Source organism: Peromyscus maniculatus, chromosome 14 (assembly GCF_049852395.1).
Source record: "Peromyscus maniculatus bairdii isolate BWxNUB_F1_BW_parent chromosome 14, HU_Pman_BW_mat_3.1, whole genome shotgun sequence".
NCBI classification, from domain to species: Eukaryota; Metazoa; Chordata; class Mammalia; order Rodentia; family Cricetidae; genus Peromyscus; species Peromyscus maniculatus.
In genome coordinates, this window is record NC_134865.1 from 20,213,929 (window position 1) to 20,225,948 (window position 12,020).

At 39.2% G+C, this 12,020-nt stretch overlaps 1 protein-coding gene across 3 annotated transcripts in view; it reads left to right on the forward strand.

Moving 5' to 3' along the window:
- Prkd1 (protein kinase D1) overlaps positions 1–12,020 on the forward strand; it is a 327,884-nt gene that overhangs the window by 175,604 nt on the left and 140,260 nt on the right. For all 3 annotated transcript variants that reach the window (XM_006975259.4, XM_015994159.3, XM_006975260.4), the window contains exon 2: positions 1,361–1,499. In XM_006975259.4, the coding sequence (XP_006975321.2) occupies positions 1,361–1,499 (139 nt within the window). The remainder of the gene's footprint in view (positions 1–1,360; positions 1,500–12,020) is intronic.

Genomic DNA, 12,020 nt, shown 5'->3' on the forward strand with positions numbered 1-12,020 from the left:
TCTTTGTTCTCCAGGGCTATGATGAAATTATTGAAGACATTTTTAAAAAGTGAACTACTTTTTCCCTTTTAATTAGCACAGTCGAAGCGGTGACATCATTTCAGCTGCTGTGTTTATTTTAGGAAAGTCTAAGAGACATGCAGAAGTAGTTTTAAGCCTTGTCATCAACATAGACTCCTAAAAGCCCAGAATGTTCTGAATATATTTATTTTTAATTTATACAAAACGGCTCACATGAATGAAGCCCCTAATTTTATGAATAAGAAAAAGATGGATTCATAATACTTTTCACTTTTCTTCAGAATATTAGATTCTGGACATTTATTACAGTAGAAGGCAGACCAATTTTTCCAAATTTTGAGTTTTGAGGCAAGGTCTCCCTATGCAGCCCAGGATGGTCTGGAACTCAGTGTGTGACAGAGGCTAGCCCAGACCCCACAATTCTCCAATTTTCCTTCTTCTGGTTTCAGTATGAGGGGACTCTAGTCATATGCCTCTGCTTTTCGGTCACATATACTGACATGGGTGTGAGATTCAACAGGAATTCCAGTATCAAAAAGGGAGCCTTCTCCTTCTCTGCCTTGTGACTATTCCCATCAGATTACAAAGCTTGACAATTGAGAAAGCCATGTGTCAGCAGGTCTTTATATCCCAAAGTTTCATTGGTATCAGTAGCTCATTTGTTTTAGTGAAAATCCTTCACACTAGACTGGAAAAACCCTTTTTGGTAGCGCTCATATGGCTTTGGATTTACAACCTGAAGGAAAGCAAGAAACGTAGTGAGGAGGGCAAAGGAGAGGAGTGTTGTCTAGCGTGGTTCTGTCTTAGGTCAGAGGATGTAGATCCCTCTTCTGTGCCTACAATGTGTTTAGCTTCCTTGAGTCGTGTCTATTCTGGAATATGTCAAAACATGCTGACTTGATTTTTGTTTGTTTGTTTGTTGTTTGTTTTGTTTTTTTGCCGAATTGTCAAGTGTCGTGTAACAGAATTTTAATAAGCTGATTCCTGTTTTAGTTGAGAAAATGCATTCTTATCCTCACACCACCTAGTATGCCCAGAATGTTTCTTAATCATGTTACTATAGAAACTTCTTTGAATCTTTTTTTTCTGTTTCTTTGTTTGTTAATTAGAAAACTGCTTGGTCGTTCATTATTGGCCTCACAATGCACAGCTTCTCTCCTATACAGAAGTCTTTGACTACCAAGTCTGACATTCATTTTTTTCTAATTGAATGTTCTAGATGTGTGTACTTTTTCTAATTAGCTTATATTTGTGCCCTGACATTTATTTTATTTTTCTTTTAAGACAAAATATTTAGGAAGATTTTGACATCTAAACTATTGTGGTCTTGCATTTGCAGTTTCCCGAATGTGGTTTCTATGGACTGTATGATAAAATCCTGCTTTTCCGTCATGATCCTACCTCTGAAAACATCCTTCAGCTGGTGAAAACGGCAAGTGATATCCAGGAAGGAGATCTTATTGAAGTGGTCCTATCAGGTAGGATCCTGTTTTCCATGTCTCCAGATTAATTATTTCTGTTTGAACAAGTCTTGGACCTAGGTTATTAAGTAACATAAAACATATATACTGTACTGGTTTCTGTCATGAAATATGATTTAGCTCTGACTACATGAACTTATTTTGGAAAGTCATGTCAGACAGAGAAAGAAGGATCATGCATTCAAGGCCAACTTGAGGTAGAGTGAGTTCCAAATCATATTTGGCTACATAAAAGAAGACTCTTTCAAAACAGAAGAAAGGTGGGACAGAATTTGCCCTTTTTCACCCCTAGTAAGGACTCTGTTATATATTCCTACTGTGTGCTTTCTCCCAGTCTCTAACACACTCACACCCATACCCATACTCACACCTATCCCCTCACTTACACTCACACCCACGTTGACACATTCTGTTAAAGGAAGTTGAATGACTTGGACAGCAGCACAAACAGTTATTGCTATAGTGATGTTGAGGTGCCCATCAGGTCCCCAAATATCTAGAAGCCAATAGAGAATTACAGAAAGAGCTTTTGATTTGTTATGGAATGCTAAGACCAAAAGCAGGGTCGGTTGATGAGGTCTCACCAAGTCCATGATACTAGTTAACTCTCTCCTGGTGATTGCTGTGTTTCTGTCTGCACTACATTTGATTTGGGTCTTAAAATTCAAATTTTAAAAAATTTCAATTCAAAAGTTATTGCTGTTGGTACTCTACCTATCCATACAGTAAAAGAAAATGGATGAATTTTACATTAAAATACAGCATCCTTGAACAGCTGCTTCACCCGTTCTTGTGATGATGAGTGGCTGAGGCAGAGATCATAACTATGTCTGGATTTTTATTGTTCATTTTTAAAAGTGGAGTAACTATTAAGAAACTGGGTTTACATGGCTCCTCTCTACTCCCTGACTTTAGTGGCTGCTGTCTCTCTGACTAAAGAAAATCCGTTGCTTCAGATTTTCTAGACTTCATTTCCTGGAGTTCTTTACCTGATCTGTGCTGTCCTGATCTTCATTCCCTGTATCTGTTTCTTTCGTTTGCTTTGCTTGTTTGCTTCCACTCACGTTTTGTCTCCGCACATCCTCTACATCTTGGTTATATGAAGTCCTTGTTTGCCCTACCTGCAGGGGATAGCTTGTTATCACAAGATAAATTTTCATTTTATCAAAGAAATCATTTTCTATTGTTTATGTGTCTAGTAAATTGCTAAATAAAAATAATAAGCAAAAGCTTTGATGATTTTTCATTAAATTTTCAAGCAATCATGTGCTTCTCTGTGCTGCCATTCTCTATGGATTTCTGGCATTTGCTTACTGCACCTTGTCACTTAGAAGTACTTTTCTGAGTGTTCTTATACTGAATGCTAGGGGCTATCTCAAAGAAATCATTCAGAGAAATCATTTGTGGCATGTATTATTACCATAATTCATATTAAACCTGCAGCCAGGCCACTCTGCAAATAAGGTATTCTGTTTTCTGACTGTAATTTGTGGATATAATACCCAGGCATACATGAGGACTTTTTTTTCCAGGTTTTAATTTTTTTCTTATTATTTTTTAAGCATCAAAACATAACAAAATAAAATGCAGTAAGATACAATAAACCATTACATTGAAGTTGGACAGAGCAAACCAACAGAGCGAAAAGAGCCCCAAGAGAAGGCACAAGAATCATACCTACTTATTCACACATTCAAGAGTCCCAAAGAAGTACTAAATGGAAAACTATAATATATATACACAGGGCATCTGATGCAGGCGTGTGTAGGCTCCATGCTTGTTGCTTCAGTCTCTGAGTTTATATGACCTTAGCTCAGTTGATTTGGAGGGTCTTATTCTCCTGGTACCCTTCATCTTCTCTGGTTCCCATTCTCCTTCTGCCTCATCTTCCACAAGGTTCCCTGAACTCTTAGAAGAGGGATTTGATGAAGACATCTTATTTTAGAGATGTGTGTTCCAAGGTCTCTGTGTGTGTGTAATGTCTGGCTATGGGTCTCTGTATTTATTTTTTAGAACCACTGCCCCAATATTCTAGTGTCTGGGAAGTTGCTCTGCACGTTACCAAAAGAGAGAAGTAAACACCAACCCAGCCACAAATCTTGTGATCTTCAATCTGTCCTGCTACAAAATATGCTAGGGCAATTGTGGCATAGAGCTTATTGGCGGAATTACCAACCAATGTTTGATTTGACTTAAGGCACACTCCATGAGATAGAACCCACATCCGACAGTGCTTGGGTGACCAAGAACCAGACACTAGATAGCCCAGAGACCTTGGGTAAAACAAAAGACTACTGGGCTTAAAATAAAAGTAACAATTAAATGACCCCTAATGATATTCTGCTATAGTCATAGATCGGTGCCTCATTTAGTCAACATCAGAGAGTCTTCCTCCTAAAGCAGATGCAACAGGACTTTTGAAAATTGGGTTTCTAAACTTAATTTCCTTTTCTCTCCATTTTACTTGTGTATATATGTGGTATATTCATATATACATACACATAAATGCACATAGATAGATAGATAGATAGATAGATAGATAGATAGATAGATATAGATAGATTCGCAGCTACATAGATAAGTAGATATCAGAGATGTAGATATTAAATTTTGTCTAGTTACCTTCCTCTTACCTGAAACTTGACAGGTAGCACTCTCCTTCTTGTCCTCTAGTGATTAGCTCCCTGGGCAGGATTACACAGCAGTGTAATTTAAAGAGGACAAATGAGTCTTCCTAGGGCCCTAAAGGTTATGGGACAAAGGATCTTGTCTCATATGCTCCATGTTTGATTGAGGCTGGAAATGATTGGTACATTATGCTTCACCTATAATCCATGCCATATCCTGGAGGTGTTCTTGAGGTTCACCTTCACCAGCACCGCATCTGCCTTTTGACTGGTGACTGGCATAGCATTAATAAACTATGGGCATTTTCCTGTAGTCGGAAGTTTTCTTTAGTCCCGTCTGGCCCTGTGGTGAGGACAAATCTCTCCCACCCGCTGTCCCATAGCCACTTAAAAAATCAGTCAGAAGCTTATATTAATTATAACTGCTTGGCCATTAGCTCAGGCTTATTACTGACTAGCTCTTACACTTAAATTAACTCATAATTACTATCTATGTTTAGCTACATGGTTTGGTACCTTTTCTCAGTTCTGCCTTGTCATCTTGCTTCCTCTGTGTCTGGCTGGTAACTCCTGACTCAACCCTCCTCTTCCCAGAATTCTCCTCTTCTGTTTGCCCCACCTATACTTCCTGCCAGACTACTGGCCAATCAGTGTTTTATTAAACTAGTGTACAAAAGCATTATCCCTCAGCATTTTTCTCTTGAAGACTCTGGTTTTACCTTTAAATTTTATTTACCTAAATTGATTTTTTTTTCTTCCCACAATTAAATTTAATATTTTCCTTTGGTATAAATATAATGTTATATTTTTTGATATATTTTATGTTTCAGCATTGGAAATGTTTTCTGACATAAAATCTCTGCAAAAAGTGAAAGAAAATCTAGGGGAAAATGTAACTTTGAGAAAGGTTATTCATTTTTCTCTCATCTCACATCAGTGATTTCTCTTTTTTTTTGTGACTTCTGAGGTCTTTTATCATCCTCAAGCTGCTTTGAGAGTTCATAGTTAAACAGGCTGTTGCTGGCTAAATGTCTGGCTTTCCTCTCTCTCTCTGGAACATATGACTTCTATGACTAGTAGGTTTTGACCCAGTGGTAAGGAAAATATTGTTCAGAAGTGGATTGATTGGGTAGGAAGAAAAAGAGGAGTAGCCGCATCACAGTGCCCTAGGATACACACCTGGCTTTGGCAATTGCTCTATGTTAAGAAATGGATTAATTTTAGACCCACTGTTCTGAAGCAGGAAATACTACACGTGGATATTTCTCTTGGCAACATCAAAGCCATGCCCAGGTTCATGTGCATGGTATATAACTGTGAAATAATGGTCATGGAATTCAGCTACAGTATTCTTCATGATGGATGTGTTATGGAAGCCTGATTATTTAGCCAGAGCAAATCCAATGGGTTACAGGACCATATTTACAGGACTCAGCCTTCTTGGTACATTTGTTTTGGTCTTCTCTAATAATATAGTTGTATGTCCATGTGCATGTGCATGTGTCTGTGTTGTATAGATGCTTACATCAGGAAGAGTCACGAACAATATTTCCACAAATACAACCAGTTGGAAATCAGCTTCTTTGAACATTTTTATATCTTTATAATAGATTGTGTTCTATTTTTACTCTCACAGGAAGTTGCTTTCTTCCATATGTATCTGTGCCTCATGTTCAAAAGCCTCATTAAAAAGCCAGTGTCCTATTCAGAGAGAAGGTGTTCCTGGTTTGGTCTCAGCCAGTGACACAGGAGCTGAAGTGGAGGCAGAGAGGACCATGTGTTAGGTATAAAATTAAAGAGTTATGGAAACTATTTGGAAGTAGTTGATATAAGAAAAAGAGCTGGGCGGTGGTGGCACACGCCTTTGATCCCAGCACTTGAGAGGCAGAGTCAGACGGATCTCTGTGAGTTCAAGGCCAGTTTGGGCTACAGAGTGAGTTCCAGGACAGGCACCAAACCTACACAGAGAAGCTCTGTCTCGAAAAACAGAAAGAGAGAGAAAGAGAGAGAGAGAGAGAGAGAGAGAGACAGAGAGAGAGACAGAGAGAGAGACAGAGAGAGAGACAGAGAGAGAGACAGAGAGAGAGACAGAGAGAGAGACAGAGAGACAGAGAGAGACAGAGAGAGAGACGAAAGAAAGAAAGAAAGAAAGAAAGAAAGAAAGAAAGAAAGAAAGAAAGAAAGAAAGAGAAAGAAGGAAAAGAAAGAGAAAGAAGGAAAAGAAAGAAAGAGAAAAGGAAAGTGGAAGATGACTCCAGGGGGAGCTTGAGCCACCTGAGAGTGTCAGCATTTTCTTCCCTATTCCTCTTGGTGTTCTTTCGCATTGTTCAGTGTAGTTGCCAAAGGAGTCAGGCCTTCCTTGAGTGATGAAGAACTCATTTCATGGACATAGAGTACTTGTGATTTTCTTTTTGATTGGTTCAGTTTGTAATACCTCTGAGTTTTGGGTATTTTGAATTAAAGATGTATCTTATGCTAGATAAAGTATCACACACATGAATAGGACTTGGAATCTCAGGGGTGTTTTGTTGTTGTTTGTTTGTTTTTTGCTTGTAGGTAAAGTGCTATGTACAATGATTGAGTGGTTCTCAGAATCAGACCATCTCGGCTCATGCCTTTGCCTATTCTTGGCTACCAACATCCTCATCTAATAATTTAATGATTCATGATTTCCTTGTCTGTGAAATGGCGACAGCCTACACTGTAGGTTGTCACAAAAATAGAACAAACATGTAAAACACTCAAGAACATCCGTACCGTAAAACTGCAGTAAATGTTAGCTGTAATATTGTTTGCTTTTCACAGCCTCTAGGCAGACATTCCCAGGGAACCAAATCTGATAACTCTGAAGAATGTCAGGTTAAGCAAGATTTAAAAAGAAATTCTTAGAAGATTCATCAAAACTTTTGTACAACTTTGAGCCCATACTTTCCAAATTCCTATGTAAAATTGACTTTATCACAGGATAGTTTTAGCATCCCTTGAGTACCTACTAGGTCTTGCCTCTGCTGCCCTATATCCCTTCAGGTTATATCCATGAAATGATTGGTTTGAAAACATGTTTCTAGTCTCTATGCTGAAGCCACCTCCCTTTCCTTTCATATGGGGCAAGAATTCTATCATTTAAAAAAAAATGGAGAGTTAAGGGGCTGGGGAAATGGTTCATTTAATAAAATGGTTGTCGCATGAGCATGAGACCTGAGATCCAATCCCTCAGAACACAAGTAAAAAGCTGGACTTGGCATCATGCATCTGAAATTTCAATGCTAGGAAAGGCAGGGTGGACAAGCAGATACATGACGCTTGTTGGCAGATGAGAAACTACACCACAGGAAATTAGGAGATGTGATTGAGGATGGCACTCAACATTGACTTCTTGTCTCTACATGTATGCACACATGTATATATACCACATATACCCAGAGACCAGGACAACTACTACAACATCAAAAACAACACCCCTCAACTATACACACAAGGGACAGTTATAAGAAAACTCTTTGTCATTAGACTGCATGCCTTTGAAACATATGACATTATTTAAAGCACATTGCATCATTTGTCATGACTCAGGGTAGCAAAACAATTGGAAAATCTATACAATGCACATTTTAATCTCCCACCTCGTGCAGAAATAGGGCTTGTGTTGGAGCCTGACACTCTACCACTGTTCACACTACTTACCTCAGTTTAGCCTTTCCATTTGGAACCAATGAGCTGAAATCCTTGAGGGCTTGTGTGAAAAATTCCTTCTTCAGTTAGATAAGCTGATATTTCCAGGAAGCACTGAAGGCGTGACAACCACGGGGGGCAGTAGTGGGCTTTCAGGATCCATTCACATTATCTTTATTATAGAGCCACTATCCTCTTCTCTCTCGGAACAAACAAATGTTTGATGCAGCTACTCAGACTACAGCTGGATGAAGGCAATGCTGAAAGCCCCTGCTTATACAGTATGTTGCAGCATACAGGTAGCTGAGGCAGGAGGATTGCCACAAGTTCCAGACAGCCTGAACGACATATAAAACTCCAAAATGATGGGGAAAATATAAAATATTAAATAGGATAATACTGCCACTACCCAGCCATGGTCTCCTATAACTTCACAACCCTGACTAAAACTAAAAGCATGACTTAATGACCCTGTTTTTTCTTAATGGTGCCTAAAACATAATCCCAAAAAAACTAACATGGTAACATTGTGGAAATGACCTTATTTCTATTTAGAAAGTGTAAATGATTGACTCCCATGGCATCATAACATTTACATGTCATAGAATAGTCTGTTACTTCACATAGCTGGGTCCCTCTCTGAAATACCCAAGATATGAAACAAAGCTCTTGAGAGCAGTATTACAGGTCACATGCTATATTATACAACAAAGGTTGTATTTATTTTTCAGAAGTCAAAATTAATTGTGGGTAAGATCACCCCAGTCCTAACAGTGTGAGTAGGTAGCGTTGTAAAAGCTCTGGGCTTTAGTACTCCGTGTATATGTTTTTGTAACTGCATTTGACGTAGAAATACTCCAGGCTGACTGGTGATTTTTTTTTTGTCCAGTTTTACAGTTATCTGCAGGTATCTGAAAGTGTGCTATTACATATTATATGACCTTGGGGTAAATTCTCATACCCCCCAGAGGATGCCTGAAACCATAGGTAGTACCAACTCCTGTAAAATCAATGCACTTTTCTAATACTTATATACCTATGATGAAGTCCAATGGATAAATTAGTCACTGTATGAAATTATCAGTGATAACTAATGATGGCAAATGAAATTATCAGTGATAATTAATGATGGCAAAATTATTGTAATATCCTGTAATAGAATCCATGTGAATATAGTTTTATCATAATGTATTCATCCTTCTTATGATGTAGGAAGATGGTACAGTGCCTACATGAAGAGATGGAATGGGTAGGAACCAGGTGTATTTTAGGCTCCTGGGTAAGTGTGACTTGAACATAAGCCCCGAAGAAGCTTAACAATGGATCTGATGCTCAGGACACAGAAGGACACTTTATGATTCTATCCCACTAATCAGAGCCTGGCGTACTTGTATGCATATGATTGGTTTCTCCAAGTTATATTTTCAGGCCCTGGTGAAGTACTGACAGGAGAAAGCAGAGAAAGCAAAACTTTAGATGGCAGTGGCTTTTATCCATAGTTCTCATAGGTAGAGTATGTCTAGTCTCTTCTCTCTCCTTTATAACAATACTGTTTTAGTTTTCATTACATCTTTAAATTTTCAGTACACATATTTTTCTTTCTGTGTGTACCACACCAAACCCTTTTATGAGAAATAGACTGCCAAGGGCACTCACTAGGTTGTAATGTTTCCCCTTACTCCCAGCCTCCCACTTTGCCTCATTTGTGACCTCAATTTCCAAGCGGTGGCTTGACATATTCTTTCCTTACCTCAACAGTCTCCTTGGTTTTGGCCTCATAGAGTGGATCACCCAAGGACTGGTGGTGTGTAACGGTACATGGTGTCTTCTCTCCCCTTGAGCTCTTTCAACATCCCGAGGCACAGAGAGCATTTGCTCCATGTCAGATAGAGAAGAGGAAAAGACTCACAGGGAATAGTTCTTTTTTTTTTTTTTTTTTTTTTCGAGACAGGGTTTCTCTGCGTAGCTTTGCGCCTTTCCTGGAGCTAACTTGGTAGCCCAGGCTGGCCTCGAACTCACAGAGATCCACCTGGCTCTGCCTCCCAAGTGCTGGGATTAAAGGCGTGCGCCACCACCGCCCGGCCGGGAATAGTTCTTTGAAGGCTTTATTTTATAGGAAATTTTTTTTTGCATGTTTGCATTGTGCTTTGTGATAGTGATGATAGCAATGATGGTATCAAGACATCATTTGGTGTATAGACTTCATATTTATGTTTTAGCATACTGTATATAGCTTGATTTTGATGTCATTGATGTCATCCCAAGGCTTTCATTTTAGCTTCATCTGAGACACACACACACACACACACACACACACACACACACTGCTGCAAGTCACTTTGTTTCTCTAAGTCTTGATCCATCACTTATAATTCACTATCAACATTATCTCCAGCGTGACTGAGCTTGAGATTTCTTGAGACTATAATATAAAGCATTCAATGTGTTTGTTGAATAAATGCTTAAATTAATAAAATGAACAAATCAATAAATGAAATATTAGATTGGCATCCTAAATATTACATTAAAAAATTTCTGCTTGCCTGCCAGACTTGCCTCTCTATGTCTGATATCGGGTCCCCTTGACCTAATCTATTAGGAAAATTGCTATTAATATCATCAAACTAGCCTTTTCCTCTGGACTTTTGATGCCTTCTTTTTTTTAAAAAACAAAACAAATGCATTCATACATTAATTTATGGGGGCATATGATGTGCCAGGGCGTACGTATGGAGGTCAAGGAACAAGAACTTACAGGAGTTGATTTCCTCTTTGACTGTCTGTTTCAGAAGTCCTACCTGCTGTGTCAGCTCACTGACCCTGCGTCCTTTCCATGTTTTTGTTGAGTTGATTATATTTTAGAAACAGTGTATTTGGAGAAAGGCAGTCCTGCTTTCAAACGATTGCAGTTAATTTCACACTATCTCACATGTAAAGTGTTGCCTGACTTTTAACCTGATTCTTATAACCTGTTGATATGACCATCATGTGACCAGGTAACCTGATTTGCTTTAGTCATCATTTTTGGCGCACCTTTCAGTGCTGAATTTACCAGGCTTCATCAGTTTGTGAACTCTTGCTCATGGGCTCCTTGTGCCCATATGGATGCCATTCATGGTGGCCTTGGAGCTGGCCTCAGACTTCTGTTTCAAGTCAAGGAGGAATGAGGCCTGATGGCCTGAGGTTCTGGCTCGCCTTTCTTGCTGTGCTCACTGCCCTCCTGCTCTCCACACTAGCTCTCCGTGTCTTCATTCATCTAGCAGAGCAGCCTCTCTGCCTGAGGGTCAGCTGGCAAAACCTACAGGAAAAGCTGAGTCATATGCACCAGCACTGGAGTCCAGATCTCCATAGATCTCGGACAGTGTACATGCCATGGTTTTCAGCGAACATGTCAAGCTCCTCTGTTTGCACAGAACCAGCCTCAGGCTTAAGTCCTCACCATCTGGCAAGAGATAGAAGCCAGGGACCTAATGGCTCCTTCCCTTCCCTTTTCATCCATTACTGCACTAACCGAGGACAGTATTTCAACTGCCCTACAACTAAACAGGAAGGGTACAAGGGCCGTCAGAACCACACACAGTGGGCTTTTTCTTGTATTCTTTGGTCACTGTGTATCTAGAAATTCTCTACATTTTCTTCTCAGACTGACAGTTCATATATAGTAAGTCTTGTGTATTTAAAGGTAACCACATGAGGTTCTTGATGAATAACAGAACTCAGAGAACTTTGCATACATATCATTTTTCTAGAAAATATAATGGCTTTTCTTTTAACTAATAGCTGCCATTTTCACCAACAGAAAACAGTGCTATTAGGCAGAATAGCTGAAGGAATCCAACTCACCCGCCACAACCACGGCCTAACCACCTCGCCCTACCCCACACCCCTTGCAGAAATGCAGTGCCTGCAAGATCTCTGATATGACACACGGAGGAGTGTGTCAGGTGATAGTACAACATTACACAGTTATTTCCAAAGTCTCTTGAAGAAATTCTACTACTACGTGACCCTCGTATTTCCTTCTGCTATGACATATTTAGGCCTAATGGCCCACAAGACTCTTTTAAAAGAAAATGAGATGTGGTATTAAGACGTCTCAATTCTGAGGCTATAGAATACTTTTATAGCTGCAAGTCACCATAGTAGACTAATTCTATGTATTTGGCACAATACTTAATTTCTCCAAATTTCCTTAATTTCTTTTTATTTCATTGTGTGC